Here is a 24,961-nt window from a genome sequence, read left to right on the forward strand (position 1 = left end):
GTGCAGTCATTACAGAATCATTCACCTCTACTTCTATTATAGGAAGAGGCCAGTATCGCGCCTTCATTTCATTGCTAGGGTAGCTTGCAGCGCAGAAGCTCCCCCTTGCCCGTTTCCCTGAATCTGAGGACAATATCTCGCAATGTGGCCAAATTTTCCACAATTGTAGCATGTTGCCCTGGCCCTAGGGATCTCTGTGTAATCTTTTTTTAGGTGCGGTCCTTGACATCTAAAGCACTGAAGGCTTGATTCTTTCTTTCCCTTATTAGTCTCATTAGTTTGCGCACTTGCGGCCAATGTCCGAGTTTCTACGACTCTTTTGCTGACTAAAAGCCGTGCAGTCGGTATCAGTTTGCTGACATCCATTCTCTCTATGTTCGGTAGCTGCTGTAATGCCACAGATACATCGTCTGGGAATCCAGTTATGAATGCCAGTTTGGCTGTATGTTCCAGCCCTCTTCCCAGATATCCCGCCAGTCCAGCCAATCTTTTGATTTTATTAGCATAAACATCCACCGATTCTCCTGTCCACTTGAATCGTTGCAGTTTTTCGTATGCCTCAAAAGGCCCCTCAGTGAAGGCGGTCACGAGTCTCATCTCTATCAGTTCTGCATCTTCTTGTTCTGCATTATTCATCTCAAGATAGAGAGCGAGTGCATCTCCCTGCAAAAAAAGTGGAATAAAACTGGCAAGGTCTGGCACATGTTGAAGCTTAGCCACCAGTTTTACTTTCTTTATCCATCCGACTACATCACCTTCTCCACTAAAAGGTGGTATCACATCTTTTCCCAATCTCAACATCCCAGATTCCATGATCTGTTCTTAGCCGAAATAGCTTGTGGTTAAATACAATGACCCCACAACTCAATCTTCACTCTTCAATCCTGCAGTCCAATGCACTTCTGACAGCAACTGCTTCTGCCAAACAAAAAAGACACCCTCTCTCCCAAATACAGGCTTTTTATAGGACAAAACCGTCCAAAGTTATTTGCATACTCTTCTCATGATCTCTAGTCTATAAATAGACGCAGTGGCCATTCTCTTCTTCTTCTTTCACTCTCTGAAGCGGGCGTTGCCAGTGATAAAAGGTTTGCACGATTTTTTTTTTTTTTTTTTTTTACTACAAAGTACTTGTATAGTTTCAGCTTCAGACACATTAAATCCTCATCAGACGTAGAAGTACTTGTATAGTTTCAGCTTCAGTCAGGCAAATAACAAATTTCCTTTAGAATGAAATAAATATTGATATTACAATTGAACTTGCCAAACTACTCAACAGAATTACAACAGATTTGTCATGAAGCATCTTTGAAATTCTCTATGTGTCATAGCTACTACTACTACTACTACTACTACTACTACTACTACTAAATGCAATAAATACTTATAGACTCCAAAATTGCCAGGCAGAACTGCACCATTTTGACGCAAGCACTCATTAGAATACTGAGTATGTTATCAAGAATTACAATGATACTTTTACTAATACTACTATTTATAACATTACAACTACGAATAATGAGCATTAGTCACTAAAAATATTGGAATTGCATTAAAGTTAGCATGAAAAAGGGAGATGCTCAGAGTAAAAGTAATAATTATTATAAACACTTTTAGGTTCCAAATGTATTGGATAAGATTGCATTAAATTTGGCATAAAAAGCCCATGGGATGCTGGATAAGATATAGATTTAAATGTCCCATCCAAAAGCGATGTCGATGCACTGCTGCAAAAATAACATGACCTTTTCACATGGGCCAGAATGAAAGCTAGACCAAAGAAAAGTCGAAGCCTTTCATTAGTCAGAGGATCTGTCAGGGAAATCCATTTCAATATTGAGGGGGGGGGGATACGATCCCAACAGTTAGGGAAATTCCATTTAAAAGCCTTGGACGTAGTTATTCAATCCCCTTGACTGATCGACATCAAGGTACAGAGATCCAGAAAATAATCTTGAAGAATTTTAAATCAAGGAAGTATAAAGATGTGGTGTTACCAACATGGTTTGTTACCTCATCTTTTGTGGCCCTTACAGATGTATGAGATTGCATTATCTTGTGTTGAATGAATTCAACAGTTTTGTAATGCGTACCTGCATAAGTGGGTTGGAGTTTCTCCTTGTTTTTCAAAAGTAGGGTTCTATACCAATTCTGAAAACCTACAGATCCTAATATCTTCACTGGTGGAAGAGTTTAAAATTGGGAAAGTGTAACTCTATATGATGATGAGGGACTCAGCTGACGACATTATTAAATCAGGAACGTTCAGCTGTTAAAACATATTGCCTACGAATAAAGGACATAATAGGCATCACTCAAACCAATAAAGATGGGCAACAAGGTATTCTCCAAAGATGGCCCAAAAGTGAAAAGAGTCATGGTGATCAAAGAGGCCAGGATGTTTGATGAAAAGCAAGGAACAGCCATTGCTTTCATTCAGTACAAACAATGTGCATGGACAAATTGGAATGACATGGAACCAATTAAATTATCGTGGAAATCCTTAATTACAATGGAACCACTTCTTCACTCTACATATGATCTTCTACCAAATGCGACCTAAAATTATGAAGATAAACTGTTTCAGACTTGTGTTTTTTTGTGTTAACATGATCGGAATACCTTGCGCCATGTGCTATCTACATCACTTCAAATGTACACATAGTGACATAACACATAGTGACATAACACATAGTGACAGAACATATAGTGACATAACACATAGTGACATAACACATAGTGACATAACACATAGTGACATAACATATAGTGACATAACACATAGTGACATAACACATAGTGACATAACACATAGTGACATAACACATAGTGACATAACACATAGTGACATAACACATAGTGACAGAACATATAGTGACATAACACATAGTGACACACACATAGTGACATAACACATAGTGACATAACACATAGTGACATAACATATAGTGACATAACACATAGTGACATAACACATAGTGACAGAACATATAGTGACATAACACATAGTGACATAACACATAGTGACATAACACATAGTGACATAACATATAGTGACATAACACATAGTGACATAACACATAGTGACATAACACATAGTGACATAACACATAGTGACATAACACATAGTGACATAACACATAGTGACATAACACATAGTGACATAACACATAGTGACATAACATATAGTGACATAACACATAGTGACAGAACATATAGTGACATAACACATAGTGACATAACACATAGTGACATAACACATAGTGACATAACATATAGTGACATAACACATAGTGACATAACACATAGTGACATAACATATAGTGACATAACACATAGTGACATAACATATAGTGACATAACACATAGTGACATAACATATAGTGACATAACACATAGTGACATAACACATAGTGACATAACACATAGTGACATAACACATAGTGACATAACATATAGTGACATAACACATAGTGACATAACACATAGTGACATAACACATAGTGACATAACACATAGTGACATAACATATAGTGACATAACAAGGTGTTGGAAATAATTATTGAATTATTGAAAGCACAGTGTGAGACAGCAAACCAGCAACCTGTTACAGTCAAGGAACCCATAATTCAGTTTCACAAAAAGAGTGAATGCACTGTGAGAAAGAGAAAAACTTCTAATGTGAAGCTGCTGAGTGGAGCCAATGACTGGAAAATTTCTGTGGATCACAAGACATCTCTACAATTTTCAGTCCACATAATCCAAACAGAAAAGCGGACAGACATTGTAGCATGGTCGGATTCCAAAAAAAACGTGTCTTCCTTATAGAACTGACAATCCCTTGGGAGGAAAAGCAGGAGGAGGTGCACGAGTGGAAGAAAAACTAATATGAGACACTGCATACCAACTGCGGGGAAAAAGGTTGGAGATGCCATGTGATTCTTATTGAAGTTGGTTGTCGTGGATTTCTAGGACACTCAGTCGTTTTGTTTCTTACAAAAATAGGAATCATGGGCTGCAATCTGAAAAGTTGCCTCTGATCGTCTTAAGACCACAGCTCAATATGCGTCAAGCTGGATTTCGTCGACAGCGAAAAGACTTCAGCATGGACAGACATTGTTGATCTGCTTCTGTTTTTTTTTTTTTTAAATACTCTGCCCAGTGGCAAAAGCTGTTTAGTAGCGTCAACAGTGGCAGTACCTCCTTCAGCTACCGAAACTGTGTTATCACCCTGGTCGGTAGCTGATGAGGGCAGGGTATGATACATGCTTTTACATATTGTATGATAAAATTTTAAATAGGTATTTGTAGATAGAAAAACATTAGAAAAAAGAAAATGAAAAAAATGCTATGCCAAGAATTTTACAGAAGAATGTGGAACAAAAATAAAAACTGTTTTTTTCCCTAATATATGGATCACGTGACGAGGAGTTAATTTATTCACATGGTTACAAATATAATACTTGTGATATTCACTTTTACTCCTGTTTGATTTGACTAATGAAGTGAAATAATCGTTTGTTGCTTCTCTTCAATCAGATTAATTCTATGATATGTGGTCAGTGTTCTTCCAATCCAGACAAGTTCTGTCCACATATTAGAAACAAAATCTCTACAAATCTTTGGTAAGTCTGTTTTTCATTATATCTACATATTAGGAACTTTGACATTGTGTGCATAAGTTATTTTTTTGTTGTTGTTGTTGTTGGTAGATGAATTTACGGCATTTGTATCTAATCACAAAGGTACCTTGACCTTCCCGACTAGCAGAAAATTCCAACACGTTACATTATAGAGGTTCCTAAATTCCGGATTTTCTATTTTAATATTACTCATCTCTTTTGGATGGCTTGCTTTGGAATTTCCTACCGTACCAATATGCATACATTTAGACACAATATTACTGTCCAACTTAGGTTGAAACTTATCACGGTAGCTTGTCATTCTCTAATGGTAATATATTTCGTTTGGGGCGAACAAAAATAAAGGAAAAAAATGAAAAAAAAAAATGAATAAGAAAGTGATAAAATTTATGTGTGATAAAAATGGTGAAAATATAACATTAAAAGTATGCATATATGCCTTTGTCGCTGCTGGTTCAGTTATACTAAACTGGGGTTATGTTTAAAACTGCACAAACGTAACGTACAATTTTGCTCTAGACAAAGAGATATCAAATCTTCATTAGCAGCACTAATACAGTTACAACTTCAGATATAAAGCTATTAGAACCATCGCATAATTAAAAAAAGGGTTTGATTTTCATAAATAATTGTGTGTATAGCATGGAACTGATGTTTATCAGACTCTCAGGAATCTATGCAGCATTCCTGTATTCTAAAACGGTCCTAATATTATTCATGACGTAAGTTTAATAATAGGCTGTCGTTTATAACAATTTGTGAGTTACAACAATAACAATTGAGGAGATGCAAACCTTGGTATAAATATTATTCATGTACATGATTTAATTTACATTTATGTTAATCAAACAATGTAATCTAGTCAAACATTTAAAAATACCTCCAGAGATTTTTGCCAAGGTGTAGGTTTATTTTTCTTTGGTCTAAGATGACTTTCAAATCTTTGTCTTTGATGTGGCTCATCTTGTAGATTGTGACTGTTATTATTGCCAGATCTGAAATAAATACAAGTCAAATTTGATGTTATGTCATATGTCATTTTTCTGGTTTTAACAGCAATCTGATATATCATGGTGAACATCTTAACTCCCCCCCCCCCTCAGTGTAATTGTAGTGTTGCTCCTAGCTACATGCAGTGTATTTTTGGTGGTAGTAAAAAAAAGTTTGAAAAGTGCCAAGAACAGCATTAGCAATTAATATACAAGGTGGCTCAATAAGTTTCTAGACTTTTTTTTTGTACAAGCATTTAAAATTATCGTAGACTCTTGAAAATTCGGTATGGTCTTGCGGTACATCTTATGAAATGACTGACCTATTCTTATATTTTGATTTCAGGTTCAAGTGAATAGCTACAGCAGAAATTCGAATACACCCTACTAAAGCTTGATGGTCCCAGTTGGTGGATTTTAAAAATGCAATCTGGACAGGAGGACACTTTAGAAATGTACAATAAAATCCTGTTTTAAACCTGAAAAAAACTGTCACATAAACGTATGGAATGCTTTTGGACTATCTTGCATGAATTGAGCATCAGTTTTTGAGTAGCATAAAATATTCAAGGAAAGCGGGGAGTTTGTGAGGGATGATGAAAGGTATGGTAGGAGTAAGGAAGTCAGAGCACCAGACTGGATTGGCCAAATAAAGAATTTCATGGATAAGGACCGTCATGTATCTATAGCGCCAATAAGTTCACAGTTTGATGTTAATGTGGGAACTGCACATACAATTATTCGTGAGGAACTGAAGATGCAGAAGATTTGCACAAAGTTTATCCAAAGGTGCTCAAAGAAGACCAAAAAGAAAGACATTGTCATGAAAAAGATGGGCATTAAGGCAGTTCTTCACCCTCCCTATAGTTCAGACCTTGCTCCCTGTGATTTTTGGTTATTCCTTAAGCTCAAGGAAAACCTTAATGGCTAATGAGACAATTGAGGAGATGAAAGAAACTGTGATGAGGATCATGGGCATGCTCATACAAGAAGACTTACATGAGGCCTTCCAGAAGTTGTATTGCAGCCGGAGGAGATTACTTTGAAGGGGGCTAGAGTTTCATGTGTGCACTATCAGTAAAAGTGCCCATACGAAAAAGGTTTGGAAGCTTATTGAAGGCATCACGTCGTACATGCACTTGAATTGACAAATGAAAAACATGGATAAAAACAATAAAAAGAATGTTATGAATCAACAATGGAAATTTTTGAATGAAAACAAGAAAGTATGAATGAACAAAATATATTTATATCAACCATTTTACATGCCAAAGTTTGTTCAGAAGTTTTAAAGTTCTTGAATAATAAGTAGAGAAAAGCACAAGAAATTTTGTTTCCATTGTATGTGTGTGTTTATCTTCACAGGAGATATAGCAGCAGGCTTAAAGTAATTTTAGTGTGGTGCATTTCATTATTCTAGAATAAGCATTGTTTTTGTGGAGTTGAGGTGCATCGCAGGTGTCACCTGGGAGAACTTTGATTTCAGGTCACTAATCAACTGTTTTATATGAGTTTCTAAGTTCATATTTTTGACAAAAACTTGTTACTTTTGGAGTTTGAAACGGGTTTTATTGGTTGAAAAATATTTTGAGTTAACACATTCCTGTGAAAACTACTTAATTTTGAAGTGATAAAGAAAACAAAGAAGCGGACTACCATGAAAAAAGTTAAAAGAAGAGGAAGGAGTAAGTCTAACCAACAAAGAAAGAAAAGAGGTATCTCACACATTAATTTTTAATCTACCGTATAATAATGGAGTACTTCTACTCATAAATATTTTCGTTTATACTAATTTCTTCATATATGCTCAATAAAACCTAAATATGATTTAACAATTTAGTCAGCATATATCATTTTGCACTCTCTTATGAAAAAAAATGGGATAAAATTCTGCAACCACAGATATTGAAAGTCTTCACAGTTTGAAGAATGTTGTAAATGATTGGTGTCACTGGGTTGTTGCATTTGAGAACTTTTTGCAAAGACTAAAACAATACGTCTCTGACTAATGAACTGTGTTCATAAACGATCCTGCAATGTATGAGTTAATCTATGACTGTCTCACCTGCGAAAGATCCGTCAGTAAACCAGATTGAAGTATATAACATGATGAAATCTATGCCAGAGATATACTAGTGACTCATCGTCAGAAATCAAAAGAGATGAACAGATCTCAAATGTGAAGATTTAAGTGAGAATTGGAACTACATGGCAGTCAGTGCTAAGGAACATAAAGTCATAAAAGATGAATTCATAAGTAGGCTCATGTCCATTAATATTCGACGACAGCTATTCAAAATATAACACTGGACATCACTGCTTTTGACCAAGCTAGAGCTCCTGAACAAGCTCAGAAAAGTTCAGAATATTTTATTTCTAAAACAGTTTTTAGTGATGAAACTCCCTTCAAGGGTAATTCGTTGGTACAAACCTGATTTTGTGCAGCATGTAGTTTCCCGTGATAGAAAAAAGAATATAGAAAAAATATGACTACTGCACCTATTTATATGCTTTTTTTCTTTTTTTACTCACATTCACTCCTAATAAGGCATATCGCCACTTGGACATAAGGACCTACTATTTGGGTCCATGCCTATGAAAGATTAACAAGATGTTGGTTTACATTACATTTAAATTTCTGTATATCAGTACAGTCAGGGAAGCAGGTAGGGAATTCCAAAGTCTAGCTATTCGAGGGAAGAAGCTATTTATTAGAGTAGAAATCTTTCTGGCATTTAGGGACCTCAAGAGTAAAGGAGTTAAATTTTGTTGCTAAGTGGGTTTGTTGGGGATATGTACATAAAGGGGGCACAAGCGCAATGAGTTCATCAGAGCATATTCCATTAAAATATTTGTAAAACAGGCACAGAGATGCAACATTGCGGCAATGGAGCAGGTGTTGGAGCTTAGTTGGAACTTACTAGATTGAAAACTCTTTTTTGGACATTTTCTAAAAGGGAGAGACTAGTGGTAGATGCACCAGCCCAGATGTGGCAACAATACTCCATGCATGGACGAATGGTGGCCTTGTAGAGGTACAGGATACTCTCAGGTGTGAGTAGTCTTCTAGCTCGATAGAGGGAACCCACCTTCTTTGCAGCAGCCTTTGCAATGTCCTCAATGTATTTGTTCGAGTTCATACTGCCCGCTAATGTTAGGCTGAGGAATTTGAAGAATAATTCTCAGGTAGGGTGTTATTTATCATGGATATCGGTGATTGGAGAAGCGTCTTGTAATTGTTACACGAGAGCAACTTAGTCTTACTAGCATTAGATGTTACCATCCATTTGCGGCCCCATAACATTATGGTCTGGAGGTTATTTTCTAAGGATTCTGCCATTGTCTTAGATTTATGTATCTCTGTTCTTCCCTTATGCATGTTATAGAGTGTTTTATCAGCAGATATACTCATCTTGGACACTATTATCAGGGAGGTCGTTTATGAATATCAGGAATAATAGTGGTCTAAGGATCGACCCCTGAGGAACTCCCACATTAATGTTATGCTGCTTGGATTTACATCTATCAATGACAACCTGAATGGTTCTATTGTATAAGCAGGATGCTGACAATCTTGTGAAGTAACAAGATTCCTCGTCATCTCATATGCAAATGAGATGTTGCTGGTTGGAATAAAAAGCCTTTTTTTTTCAGAAACTCAGTTGATCTTGATTTTGGAGATGCAAGCTTTGACAGCAGTGTGTTGAATTTGGATTATCGAGCTTTGACAGGAGTGTGTCAAATTTTACCCCGGGAATTATTAATTAAAAGGGTAAGATAGTTAACAATCCATTTAGGAAAGTAGTTAACAATTGACTCTTTAACCACAGAGCTTTTGTGGACACTGAGAGTACTAATGCATGCGTTGCCATCGTTTTTAGGCAAGATTTTGTGGGAGTAACATGAAAGTATTTGTGTGAAATTTTGGTGGAAAGATGCAATCCCTTAAGTGTGCATGGCAAGAATTGAAGAAGGATCTCTTTCTTCTCTTTTTTCCCCTGTCCCTGTCCACTGGACACTCCAGTATCAACGACTTTCACTGAAGACAACTGCTAGTCGACCTATGGCACCCAACTCCTCCTTTTTCCCACCAAAGCACAGTCCAAATGTCAACCACCGAAATTAACCTTTCGTTATTGTTTTTAAAAAGGTTTTGTTTTTCATTCCATGCTACGTTTTCAACTACTCATTAATAGAGGTGTAATCTTGCATCACTAAAAGACTACTTTCCAAAAGAGTTATTCCCCTTGGCAAACTTAGGTTGTAGTGATCACTAATGAATGACATAAAAAGAGAATGTGGATCGATTTTTCTCAGACAGTCAACAGATTCGCTTTTCTTTGCTTAAAATCCAAGAATTTGTAAAGAAAGTGACACAAGTTCTGTCGTACAGCAAATTAAAAATATGCTTGCCACCATGTCCCAATATCAAAAAAGACAAACCATGCTTTGAAGCAGATGGCAAGTTGTATCAATTCAGCAGAAAAGTTTCTTCTGAAACGACATGTCAGACTATTGAAGTACGACCCTATTGTGAGGAGGTAAAACTTACATAAATTAGCCCTTATGATGCACATATTAGTCTTCAAAATGACAAATAAACTACAGTATCACTTCGAGATGTTGCACCTTCTGGTCCAATTAACGCTGTTCTTCTGAAATACAAGATTCCACACAAAACTTTGAGACACCTACTTGTACTAAATCTATCACAGTTACATTACATGATGAGTAAATGAAACTGCTAGTTGTTTGTTTCGATATGAGCATTCACATACTCCCCTTTCACTTAAATCTACAAATGTTTTGCGGTTAAAAAAACTTCTTTTTTCTAATAGCAGGGCAGATTGTGGTGAAGGTCTTACCTCTTCTACCCCTGGTGCAATAATGCACTGCGTCCGTTTATAAGTATTCCTATTTATACTAACTTCTTCATATATATTCTAAATAAAATCTTTCTCTGCTTTGTGTGTTTTTATAACATATGCATAAAACACCATTAATTTATCCTATTGAAACCAAAGGTGACAAACGTGCCTTATCATACACTATAAAAATATATTAAATCGGTCCAACAACATAAACAAATAAAACTTATAATATATTGCACTAAATTTAAAACTTCAGATCTAACAGTCCGAATCACACTATACACCACTAACATATACATTCACGTATACACCGGTTGTACTACACAGATGAAATAAGAGACATACATACCAACATGTACACCTATGTATACAACCAATGTTTAATTTAAGGTTTGTGTGGAGGGTGTTGGGGCGTAAACACTACTACTAATAAAAGTAGCTGGCTGTTGCACTATGAAGAGAAACAGGTTACAGGAAGAAAGTGTCAGGCATCCAAGTTATAATGATAAAAAAAATGGGAAGAGAAGCTTATGAATGGACATAGGGTATCTAATGAGAATAGTTCCGAAAGTAACCAAAATCCGGGTAACCGTATCATAATCCATAATCCTATAATAATCGTTGCAAATTCTATATTTGTATACAATAAGTCTTATGTGTTTAATTTAATAGGATTGAGTTCAAAGATGCCCTCATAGGCTGGTTATCTAAAATTTATTTATTTGTGTTTACATCTAACCATTTATTCATCTCTCTTATTCAATATATTATTATGCTCATATATAAGTATCCTAATTTTTTCTTCTAAACATAAATTACACCTATATTTGAATTTCCTAGGGATGTTGAAATTGCATAAAATTGACCAGGAGGTCACTAATGTAAGGTTCCCATTCTTAAACATCCACCAGTGCTTAGCTAATTCAGTATATTTTTTTCTCCAGCAGTGCATTTAAGGAGTGTTTATGAACATAGAACCATTATTTTCAATTTATCTATGGATATACCGATGTAGAGTTTCATGTTATCACTGTTCTCTTCCAAATGGATGGCAGTTTTGTGTGAATTCATGTTTACATTTCTATCTTTTGTATTTAGATCTTTACAGGTGTGTTTAGTAGTTTTGGATTGTGTGTGTGTTGTTTATACTGTCTATGTACTTGGTGCATGAATAGTTTGGTTGTTTATACTGAAATATTTACCTATAAGTTTCAAGAAAGTATAACAGATGTTAGATGGCTGATAGTATGACAAATTAATAGAATAGAATGCAATATACGGTGAGAAGGAACACAGGCCTATAGCCCTGAGATAACAATCACTCAATGCACATCATACAGATCTGCAACCAATTTCGTAGTCGTCCTCTGCACCGCTTCAATGGTTCCAATGTCACCCATATATTGCTGTGACCATACTATATATTCCAGCTTTGGACGGATCATAGATTATAGAGAGACAGGAACATAATATTGTCCATGTATGTAAATGAACAATGCCATATGCCAACCAACTTGTTAGCCGCAGACTATGAGTCTGGAAACACAGATATGAATCAATATGTATCTCTAGATCTTTTTCTACCTCTGTGGTTGCAGATTATTTTTCTGGATTTGATTTTAGTTTTATGCTCAATGTATTTTCATATGTACTAGCAGTTCAGCTTGGCTTTGCTCGTGCCTTATGTACTGTTCATAACTTTATGTGCATATGTACATATATATTAAAAAGTTTGACTCATGTCCAAGTAAGCTACATCTAAAATTTCAAATGTTTAGATCCAAAATTGGCGGAGGACTTTGGTAGAGTCTGCAAAGGTCAATTCTTTCAACTTTGACTTCTTGACAGCCAAATTTTGCCCAAAAACTGATTAAAAAGTTTGCTGCATGTTTGAATACCCTGTATGTAAAATTTCAAATGTTTAAACCCCAAAATTGGCTGAATAGTTTGCTAGAGATCGCAAAGGTAAAATCCTGGCAGCCAAATTCTCAGTCAGAAAACGATTATAAAGCTTTCTCTATGTCTGAATACACTTTATGTAAAATTTCAAATGTTTAGACCAAAAATTGGCTGAGTAATTTGGTAGAGACCACAGAGATCAATTTCTTAAAACTTTGACTCCAATTTTGATCTCTTAACATGTACTGTTTTGGGCCCATATCAAATTAAAAAGTTTGATCCATGTCCATGTAACCTACATCTAAAATTTCAAGTGTTTCGACCCAAAATTGGCAGAGGAGTTTGGTAGAGTTTTCAAAGGTCAAATTGTTGAACTTTGACCCCTTGACAGCCAGATTTCTGGCCGAAAGCTGATTAAAAAGATTTTCCCTAATCTCAATACCCCTTATGTCAAATCTCGAGTCTGTAGACTGAAAATTGATAGAGTAGTTTGGTAGGGAAATGTACACACACACACACACAATTTCACTTTTATAGATATATAGATTTATTGGCATTGAAGAGTTTCTTGTTGACTGAGAGCTTATTTATCTTAGTGTTTATAATTTTCAATATTTGTTTTATTATGCATTTTGGGTGGTGGGATTTAGTATTGGTGTACGGTTATATTTATTAAATGGTTTATATGTTCTATCTTTTAAGCTTGATTTTATGTCTAAGTAATTCACTTTCTTTCAGCCAGGGATTACATCTATTTTTAGTCCCAGGTATTTAAATGCTCTAATTAGTTTTTTGTGGATGCTTGATGCATTACTGTAAGGTACAATTATTAATCCATTGTCTCTATATAAGCTTATTTGCTTGGAGTCTACTATTCTGCAAGGTGTGTATGTAACATATTGCGTGTGATCGTGTGGAGAGTATCAGCAGCAGTGAAGGATGGCCAGCATGCAAAGAGATCATCATCAGCAGCAGAAAAACGCACATGTGCAAATTAGGAAGTGTGCGCGAGAAGAGGAAGGAAAGAAAAAGAGAAAAATGCAACAGGAGCTCAAGGAGAAGCAAAGTTGGCATCGAGAAGTACAGACGTGTAAAGGCACAAGCGAGAGATGGCCAGCATATGGCTGGCATGATGTCAGAGAAAGAAAGTCGACATCAAAGAAAATGCACATCTAAGTAATAAAAAACTTCTGTTGAAAAAGAAAAGATGCCAACTTTGATATTTATTTATTTGTTTATTTGCAGCATAACGACTACATTACATTATATTTATTTTGATCATCGTAACTAGGCCTTTTAACATGAAAAATGAAAATTTTTTTTAAATAAATGTTACCATGGAAAAATACAGTTGCAAAAGAGGGTAAAAAAAAAAAAAAGAAATGCAGTCACAAATAAGGACGTAAAAGCAAACTCGGCCGAGAATGGAGAACTTGAAAAAAAATGATACTACGCCAGTCGGCAAGTACATTTGTTTGCTTTTTTTTCTTCTTGTCTGTTCACTTTCGAATTTTCTTCTGTTCCTGTCAGTCATATGTTAAAGACATGTTCTAATCTTACGGTCGGTTATAAATTAACATAAGTAATATTGTTTCATACTCATTTTAATGTAGTAAATAGCTTGTTTTGTTTTAGAGAGAAATTTGGAATAAACCATTTTGTCTTGAACATATTGAAGACAATGTATTTTTTACTCTATTTTTAATAATAAACTGAAAAATAAAAGACAGGCTTATTTTTAGCACGAGTTGTGCTAAGCAACTTATAAATAACTTTCATTTTATTTGTGAGGTTTTTCACCTTGTCTGGTGCTTTTGTTTGTCAATATTTTGCCACATAGATTTAGATAAATATGGAACACTGAAACATTAAAATGTTAAGTAGTTTTAATTTTAAAATAAAGCAAGATTGAGTGATGGTCAGGTAGAACCCACGACACGGAGAAAATTATTATTTGAAAATGAAACTCTTCATTACGATGCGGTGCAGCACCTTGCATTACCACAATCATAGAAAGATAAACATTTGAAGTGCTCACAGTCCTTGGTTTTAAAGATGGAGGGTGTAAATAGCCACAATTTTTTTTCTGTAGACAGTTCAAAAGTTGTTGACTTAATTCAGGAAACGGATCAAATTTCCAGGATATGCAACATGACCTAGCCATCAGAAGTCAGTGAGAGATGGAACTGGCGATGCTTAATGATAAGGTGAAACTGTGCTGTGACATGAAAAGGGGAAAATGCAATAATTGTTGTATAATGTTTATATCCGATTATGTCAGGGGCACGGATAATGCCTCTGGCCCATTGGGTCAGGTGTCAACCGTAATTATCTTGAATAATCTCGTCAAAAGTGACTTAGCACTTAAGAGACAAAATAGTCCAGACTTGTTTTGAATAATCTTGCCAAACAGGGGCTGAGCCATTAAGAGACAAAAGGGGCCAGGGATTAAACAAAGAGTTAGATTAACTAGTGTTCTCAAATAATCTCGTTAAAAGTAACTGAGCAAACATGAGATAAATGAGTCATATGACGAGGAATAATGTTATAACCAGTTTAATCAAGGCTTTCAAAGAAGTTTTAATCAAAAGAAAACTATTTGGCCAGTTGGCGAAAATATCTATGAATATGCAAGGAGAGATATAAATGTTATGACTGAGAAGATATTGAAAGGAAATTGAGGGTTGATGTAAGAGAATAAGAAAAAAGTTGCACAAAAAAACTCACATGAAAAACAATGTATAAATGTATCTTGAAACACAACATTATAATATATGTGTTATGAAGACTGTGAAAAAACAAAAAACTGACGTTATTACTAAAATAAAAATATCCTGTTTCAGTTTGGTGAATTTTCAGATTTAGGAGCAACAAACATTAAAGACTATGGAACTTCTACAACTAAATATATTAATCTATCAAATATATACATATTATAGTATTAGAGAAAGAATTAACTACCTGAATAAAAAAAAAATGACAACCATCGAAAGTAAGTTTATATATATATATATATATATATATACACACATATAAATACCTCTGCCACAATAATTTTCCCAAACATCATTGTATAAAGAAAAATATAACTACCAATACACCACATCTATTACAATCTTATTAATAGGCCATATATCCATTTAAAATAACTACTAGCCCAACCATAAGGACATATATCTTATATAAACAAACAAATCCGTTAAATAAATAAATAAAAGAATGAAAAATAGTGAAGAATAGCAAGTAAATTAATATATAAAATAAATGAAAAATAAATAAATAAAAAACAAAAAATAAAAACATTTGTCAATAGGGAGCCACCAGCAGTAAACAAATGACAACCATAAAAACAACCTAGCATATATAGGTAGTAGCGACAACAGGAATGTAAAAATACTTTAGATCAAAGCCAGAAAAGTAGCCACCAGACTAATAGAATTCTAACACCTCCCAACTGTCAACAGCTTAATCACATTAAACCGCACTTCCCTCCCACTGACCCCTACTCTGGTAACTAGAAAAGTAAAAACAAATAAAAAACGAGAGATAAAAAATACAAAAAAAACCCAAAAAATAAATTAATAAATAAAAAATGACACTTGTCAAAAGGAAATTAAAATTGTGTCCAATAAAATATATACAACCGTAAAAACAATCTAAGATATGAGAAACTTTAAATCAAGGGCAATAAATAGCCGCCAAGCTAAAAGAATCACCTAACACTCCCTACTAATGACAGCTTAAACACGGGGGGGGGGACAGCATTCCCCCATCCCTTCACCACATCTCCAAAAAACCCTACTGCTCAAATTCACAAAGTATACACTGGGGTGTACACTTTCCTCGGAAATGTAGACCGCACCCAAATATCTTAATCTTGACACCTGGTTGAAGCGTTGTCCCTGAATTGGGACTCCACTGAAACATGTATGCACATATGTAACCAATAATGTTTGTATAAGGAACAGACTATATACCAGCTCTACTTTGCATTGAGCACTGTTTGATAATAATGTGAGTTTTATTGGATTTATATCTAGGAAACCAATTGATACAACCTATATACATATATATATATATATATATATATATATATATATATATATATATATATATATATATATATACAGGGTGAAATGATAAATTTGACGCCCCAAAGAAAAGAGCTTTATTTCAAAACTTTTATTTTACTATTCAGGTAACTTGATTATGTAGTAGAGCTGATATCTATTCAATGTAGCCACCTTCAGCCTCAATCACCGCCTCGATATGGGTCCGAATCTGGGAGCATACTTTTTTCACAAGCACCGGCAGAAGAAGCTTAGTGAATACTCGGTGGATGACAACGATCAGGCTGGCTTTGGTGTTTCTGAAGGCAAGCCTGGACCTTTTTGGACTTGTGGGCTGGAACCAGGTCCTGCTGCCACACCCAGGGTCTGCCAGCAGCCACCTGATTGTACCAGAGGATCACCACACTCTTCAGCACATCCAGGTACACCTTGGTGATGACTTTTAAGCCAACTTTGAAGATGTGAGGTGGCATGATGTGGCCCTCACTTGAAACCACACAAAAAACCATAACCGTGGCCAGAAACTTTATTGAGCTGTGCCCTAAAGTGTTGAACAGTCCGGATTTGCATTTTGAGGGTACTGGCAATGGTCCTGTTGTCATAACTTGGATTGGTTGAGAGCATGAGTTGTATAGTGGCCCATCTCCAATCTAGCTTGTTGAACATTGTGTTACTTTCAGACATGATAGAAGGCTCCTTTCGCTCTTAGGATTTTTACACAACTGGCCACCTAGTCGATGGTTTGCAACAAAAAAAAAAAAAGAAAACCGGTTTTCATCAAACAGAAATGGAATCATGTCCTCTTTTCTAGAGCGACAATTTTACCGTTCCACCCCCTTCTCTCTCTCTCTCTCGCTTTATATATATATATATATATATATATATATATATATATATATATATATATATATATATAAGAGCAAACAGTTAATAAAACATGTTAAAAAACCTTTTGAAAAAGTTAAAAACATATTTAATCAGAAAAGGAAACACTTGATAAGTAGATAGTCCTTAATCCGCGGAGTTTTGAAGAAATACTTTCCTTCTCATCAGAGGGTAGGAATTAGCAAAATGCGGGATCGGATTTTGCATACAAAAGTATTTGATGAAACTACAAGTAAGTCAAAGATCTTACTTGATAACAAAAAGTGAAGCAGAGGGAATATGGTGAAGAAAAAGGTGATTACACGTGAATGGATACTCTGGTGAACGGTAAATAATCCAATGACGGTAAAATCCAAAAATATAACTCCAAGAAAGTTAACTGAATTTCCATTTGCACTAGTAAAATCCAAGGAAATCGCGTAATTGGAAGATGGTCCAAAATTATCCAAAAGGCCGAAATCCATGGAATAATTCACAAATATGTACAAGGAAAAGGGGGAAAATTCCAATAATAGTAATAAAAGAAAAATAAGATATGCTTTTCACACGGCTGCCGAGACATAATTTATATATATATATATATATATATATATATATATATATATATATATATATATATATATATATAAGCAATGAGTACAACAAAATAGTAGGATAAATTTCAGAGGAAACATTTATTTTATCAAAAATAAAAAGGCGGGCGGTTTTACCATTTGTCCCTCTATGAGGAAAGATCATAATGATAAATTAAAACCTAAGGCAATCGGATCTCAACTGAGTTTAAATACTTTTAGTTTGAGAAAATAAGGGTATCTCTCAATATTATGAAAATAAGGGTATCTCTCAACATTATGAAAATAAGGGTATCTCTCAATATTATGAAAATAAGGGTATCTCTAAACATTATGGAAGATCTGGATTGTGGGAGATCGCTAACGGATATTTCAAACAAAACTTGTCTATATCTTTTAGGTTGCGAATTATTAATGACTCAAGAATACTGAGATGACAGTTCGACCTGTGTAAAAGAGAAAAATATTCATCAGACTACTATGATGATGAAAATACAAACAAAGAATTGCCCCCCAAATTAATTGTGTTCTTCATTGCACAAATATTAAAGATAGCAGATGAAACGTTTACCTGCTATTGGTTCCGATAGAAATAATAGATGCTGTTTTTGGTCGGTTCATGTTGGGGTGGTACCGTTCAGCTGGCCTGCAGCAAGTAAGTGATGTTCTGTAATTGAAAAAAAAAAATCAGCTTGAAGAGGAATTAACATTAAAATCACATTAAAGAATGGTTCATTTTTTTAAAATGTTATAAACTAGTGAGAAATTTCTTTCATGGACCTTCATCAGGTAAGAATGTGTCAAATAATCAGCTAAATCCGAAAACTAAAAAACAGACCAATTCAAAATACAATTATTAACATAGGGAAGTGCCTGTGAAGCAGGTAAAAAAACCCACAATTTTAAAGTTAACATGAGAGACAAGATAAAATTTGTTCAGAAATAAAAAGAAAAAAGAAAAAGAGAAATGATAAATTGCGTTGCAACATTAAACGTATATTAAACAGCCTCAAATAAAAAAGTAAATTCTATTCATCAAAAATGCTTCACTCTTCTTTGTCATAATAATATACTCGCAGACATTTTTTTTATAAAATTCAACAAATATTGTCATTGACTTTAAATATAAAATATACAGAATAATTAATGTGAAAATATAGACATTATTTTGTGAGAAAATTGGGTAAAGATCTCGTAGAATGGAAATAATGACTGGAAAAATAAATCGAAATTTATAAAAAGTATTTAATCTTATGTATATTTTGCTTTCATAAAACCTCTCTCTCTCACACACACACACACACACACACACACACACACACACACACACACACACACACACACTGAAAATTCACGAGGTGAAGCAGAGGGAATATGGTTAAGAAAAAGGTGATTACACACGAATGGATAGTCTGGCGGAAGATAAAAAATCCAGTAACGGTAAAATCCAAATGTAAAACTTCAAAAAAGTTAAAAGAATTTCCATTTGTACAAGTAAAATCCAAGGAGATCCCGTAAATGGAAGAAGATGGTTCATAATAATCCAAAGGCAGAAATCCATGGAATAATTCACAAAAATGTGTACAAGGGGAAAAAAGAAAAGATTCCAATAATATTAATAAAAGAAAAATAAGATGTGCTTTTCACTCTACTTCCGAGACATAAATATAAATAATCCAAATATATATATATATATATGTATATATGTATATATATATATATATATATATATATATATATATATATATATATATATATATCTGTGGAAATATATGTTATTTCTTATAATATATACCAATCCTTAATTAAGAAGCTCAATGTAATTACAGATCAATATAGTGAATGATTGATAAAAGTTTATATTCCAAAGTTCATGATGTTGACCATCTTATAATTTATTCCTTTAATTCAGTTGACATTTACAATTCTTGACAATATCTGTTTCGCAGTGCAAAATCAATCACTTAATTATTATATCAACTAGTGAATCTATTTTGCCCTTAACTTATCAGGAGAATATATATATATATATATATATATATATATATATATATATATATATATATATATATATATATATATATATATATATTCTCCAGTCGAAACTTGAAATTTCCAAATACTTATGAAAATATTTTGGATTTTTATTCTTGCTGTAGTCTGGGTCACAAGAAACACTATCCGTTTTACACTAGGCCATGATACGTTGATCTTGTCTATGATGTCTGCTATATCCAGGAGTAGCACTACTCGAGAGCAATACAATCTGTCATCTCATTACCATAATTTTAGGAGACAGCATGATCGGCCATTTTTTTTTTTTTACAGCATGTTCGATGAAACGCATCTGCTATGTTCAATTTGTACATTAAGATATTAAGGCATAGCACATTCGAAACTAAAAGAACAAAATCATTGGGATAAATTGAATCTGATGTCCAAAGAGAGTGGAGATCTTACACTGATCATTCAAACGTCCCTAAAGAGATTTGTAGCTAAACCACTACTCAATCCCTATATGGTATTTTTCTTGACTGAGAAAGGTCACTGAACCAAGGAAGACGCCCCAATCGTGTGAAAAATTATGCTTCTCCTCTTGGTTTCCAACAGCATTCAGCCTCCAGATAAAAACTCAGTCCAGAAAAGGCAATCCTAATTTGATTTTCCCATGCATACTTCCTGTCATTGTTCAGCTCAGTATGTCGATAATTAGTCAGGCATTCCTAAGCCCCTCTTCCAATATACAGACTGTGAATACAAACCTTGCTTTGATTATTCAAGAAAGAAATATACATTTTTTTACTTTATAAAGTTATAAAGCTACCTTCATTCTTTATGATGTCATCGTATTCAGACAGTTATTATAATATAGATCAGCTATGAATGATGATGATGATGGTGATGATCGCAACAACAACAACAACAACAACAACAACAACAACAACAACAACAACAACAACAACAACAACAATCATCATCTTTTCCCACTATGACAGGGGTAGTAGTAATATGGTATTATCAGAGCTATTATGTTAACAGCGTGCTTATGAAAATCCTGGAGAATCAATCATCCATTAATTGTCTCTGCTTTTGTGTGAGACATACAAAAGCTTGTCAGATGCAGAACTATTAATATATATATATATATATATATATATATATATATATATATATATATATATATATATATTAATAGTTTGTGGACATTATTGCTTGTTTGCTTACCTACTTGCTTCCTTGCTTGTTTGTCTGTTTTTTCTCAGCAGAGTCTCGAATAGTGGTTTAATGTGAGGGATATGCAACACTTTCAAAATAGTACTTAAAATGTGAAAAAAAAACAACAAAAAAATTCACCAACCAAAGAAGAATTTTTCCACTATGCGCACTTATTATCAAAAAATAAAAATATATATTTACTTGAACATAGATTAAGTCATAAAGGATGAATGGGAGTTGCAAAAGCAATGTGACACATAAGCTTTCTTAAAGCAGCAGCGGCAGTCATAACTGCTGATATGTATAACACTAACAGTCTGTCTATGTTAATGCTTCTTTGGATTTACAAATATTTATGAAAACATTTGGCAATTTTCAAATACTGAATAATATATATATAACAAATACTGACTTAACACTTATAGACTCTGAGACTAGAATTGCACCAAATCTATATAATTATAAAACTCAAATGACCTTGTAACGAGTGATGTAACCCACTCTCCGGTTTATGACATCTGGTTGCGCATGCACGCATAAACATTAGCTCATAACAACGTAAACAAATGAACACAAATCGCTTCGAGTTATCGCGTAGGGAAATGTACACACACAGACACACATAAAGACACGTTCACTTTTATATATATACTAGCATGGGTGCCCGGCATTGCCTGGTTATTTGGAGATGTATGTTGAGCAAAAAAAAAAAAGAAAGAAAAGTGGTCAATTTTTAAACTTTTACCCCTATTATGACCCCTTAAAATTTATTGTTTTGGGCTCAAATCAAGTTATTAAGTTAGATCCATGTCCAAGGAACCTATATCTAAAATTTCAAGTGTTTAAACCGAAAATTGTCGGAGGAGTTTGGCAGAGTTCTCAAAGGTCAAATCGTTAAATTTTAATCCTTAATCGCCAAATGTCTGGCCAAAAACCGATCACATCGATTTTCCCAAATCTCAGTACCCTGTATATCAAATTTCGAGTCTGTAGACTAAAAATTGACAGAGTTATGGTGTAGGGAAATGTAGACACACAGATACACACACAGTCAGACACTTTCACTTTTATAGATATAAATATCTTTTTTTAAAATTAAGGCTAGACAATATAAAGGAGACGATAACTTTCAAAAATATCGGCGAAAAAAATGACCCCCCCCCCCTGTAGAAAAGTGCCTAGTTGAAGGGGAAGATATTAATGTTTTTAGCCAATTTTTCGATATTTGTCGTATGAAAGGTCGACCTTTAAAACGATACTGATCTTCGTAAAATCCGTCGCATTTATTAAAAGTTTAAGGCAGATATGCAAACAGACATACATACATACATTTCAGCCTGACGTTGCCCGGATATTTGGAGGTGTATGTTGAGCATTAAAAAAAAAAGTGGTCAATATTTTAACTTTGAACCCTATTATGACCCCTTAACATTTATTGTTTGGGGCTCAAATCAAGTTATTAAGTTAGATCCATGTCCAAGAAACCTATATCAAAAATATCAAGTGTTTAGACCCAAAATTGTCGGAAGAGTTTCGTAGAGTTCTCAAAGGTCAAATCATTGAAGTTTGACCCCTTAATCACCAAATTTCTGGCCGGAAATAAATCACAAAGATTTTCTCAAATCTAAGTACCCTGTATATCAATTTCGAGTCTGTACACTGAAAATTGACAGAGTTATTGCGTAGGGAAAATGTACACACACAGACACACACACACAGCCACACATACAGACACGTTCACTTTTTTTTTATATATATATAGACTAGCATTTCAGCCCGGCGTTGTCCGGGTGTTTAGAGGTGTATGTTGAGCAAAAAAAAAAAAAAGAAAAAAGTGGTAGTAGGAAGGCAGGCTCGAACTCGTACCACGAAGGAGGAAAAGGACGGGGAAAAAAAACGGACGCCTTTGGTGTTATGACCACCGCCAAACCTGAAGTGACGTAGGTTTAAATTAAGACTAGAATAATCGAAAAGCGGGGGATGGCTTTTGAAAATATTGGCGAAAAAAGCGACCCCCCCCTGTAGAAAAGTACCTAGTTGGAGGTGAGCAAATTAATGTTTTTAGCCAATTTTTCGGTATTTGTTGTTTGAAGGGCCGAGCATCAAAACGATACTGATCTTGTGAAAATTCGTCACTTCTATCGAAAGTTTTAGGCAAACATACATACATACATACATACATATATTGGTAGCTCAAATTGTCGACACAAACCGATTAAAAAGCTTGCCATATCTCTGAATACCCTTTATGTAAAATTTCAAATGCTTAGACCAGAAATTGTCTGAGTAATTTGGAAGATACTGCAGAGGTCAATTTTTTAAAAACTTTGAACCCTATTATGACCCATTAAAATTAATTGTTTTGGGCTCAAATCAAGTTATTAAGTTAGATCCATGTCCAAGGGACCTATATCTAAAATTTCAAGTGTGTAGACCCAAAATTGTCGGACGAGTTTGGTAGAGTTCTCAAAGGTCAAATCGTTGAACTTTGACCCCTTAATTGCCAAATTTCTGGCCGAAAACCAATCACATCGATTTTCCCAAATCTCAGTACCCTGTATATCAAATTTCAAGTCTGTAGACTGAAAATTGACAGAGTTATTGTGTAGAAAAATGTACACACACACACACACACACACACACACACACACACAGATACGTTCTTCACTTTTATATATATATATAACAAGCATTTCAGCCCAGCGTTGCCCGGGTGTTTGGATGTGTATATTGAGCAAAAAAAAAAAAAAGTGGTAGTAGGAAGGCAGGCTCGAACCCGTTCCGCAAAGGAGGAAAAGAACGGGGTAAAACCTAACGTTTATGCTGTTACGACCACCGCCAAACTGGAAGCGACATTTTTTAAAATTAAGGCTAGACAATATAAAGGAGAGGATAACTTTCAAAAATATCGGCGAAAAAAATGACCCCCCCCCCCTGTAGAAAAGTGCCTAGTTGAAGGGGAAAATATTAATGTTTTTAGCCAATTTTTCGATATTTGTCGTATGAAAGGTCGACCTTTAAAACGATACTGATCTTCGTAAAATCCGTCGCATTTATTAAAAGTTTAAGGCAGACATGCAAACAGACATACATACATACATTTATATATTGGTAACTAAAAATTTCCAACTCAAACTGATGAAAAAGCTTGCCCTATCTCTGAATACCCTTTATGTAAAATTTCAAATATTTAGACCAGAAATTGTCTGAGTAATTTGGAAGAGATCGCAGAGGTCAATTTTTTAAAAACTTTGACCCTTTAAAATTTATTGTTTTGGGCTCAAATCAAGTTATTATGTTAGATCCATGTCCAAGGGACCTATATCTAAAATTTCTAGTGCGTAGACCCAAAATTGTCGGACGAGTTTGGTAGAGTTCTCAAAGGTCAAATCGTTGAACTTTGACCCCTTAATTGCCAAATCTCAGTACCCTGTATATCAAATTTCGAGTCTTTAGACTGAAAATTGACAGAGTTATTGTGTAGGGAAATGTACACACACACACACACACACACACACACACACACACAGACACGTTCACTTTTATATATATATATAGATAGATAGATATACTAGCAGTTCCACCTGGCTTTGCTCGGGCCCTAAGTACTGTAGATAAGGTTATGTGCATATGTATATATTAAAAAGTGTGAATATGTAAAGTAATGCCTTTCTATATAATAGTCTTCCTTAACTTCCATAGAGAAAAGGCAGACAGACATTTTCACTTTTATAGATATTTCAGCCCGGCGTTACCTGGGTGATTGGAAGTGTATGTTGAGCAAAAAAAAAAAGGCGGTCAATTTTTTTAACTTTG

General features: G+C 34.5%; 1 protein-coding gene across 11 annotated transcripts in view; it reads right to left on the reverse strand.

Moving 5' to 3' along the window:
* LOC145291991 (uncharacterized) overlaps positions 1 to 24,961 on the reverse strand; it is a 169,781-nt gene that overhangs the window by 44,623 nt on the left and 100,197 nt on the right. For 8 of the 11 annotated variants that reach the window (XM_080137957.1, XM_080137958.1, XM_080137956.1 and 5 more), the window contains 2 exons: positions 18,501 to 18,596; positions 5,524 to 5,638 (listed from right to left, as the gene is read on the reverse strand). In XM_080137957.1, coding sequence (XP_079994083.1) covers positions 5,524 to 5,638; positions 18,501 to 18,596 — 211 coding nt within the window. Of the gene's footprint in view, positions 1 to 5,523; positions 5,639 to 18,500; positions 18,597 to 20,389; positions 20,624 to 20,691; positions 20,711 to 21,154; positions 21,305 to 24,961 lie in introns of those variants that run through there. The other 3 variants (XM_080137961.1, XM_080137963.1, XM_080137962.1) reach the window with 3 other exon arrangements.

This window comes from Euprymna scolopes, chromosome 13, assembly GCF_053919585.1.
Source record: "Euprymna scolopes isolate OS-2025 chromosome 13, ASM5391958v1, whole genome shotgun sequence".
NCBI classification, from domain to species: Eukaryota; Metazoa; Mollusca; class Cephalopoda; order Sepiida; family Sepiolidae; genus Euprymna; species Euprymna scolopes.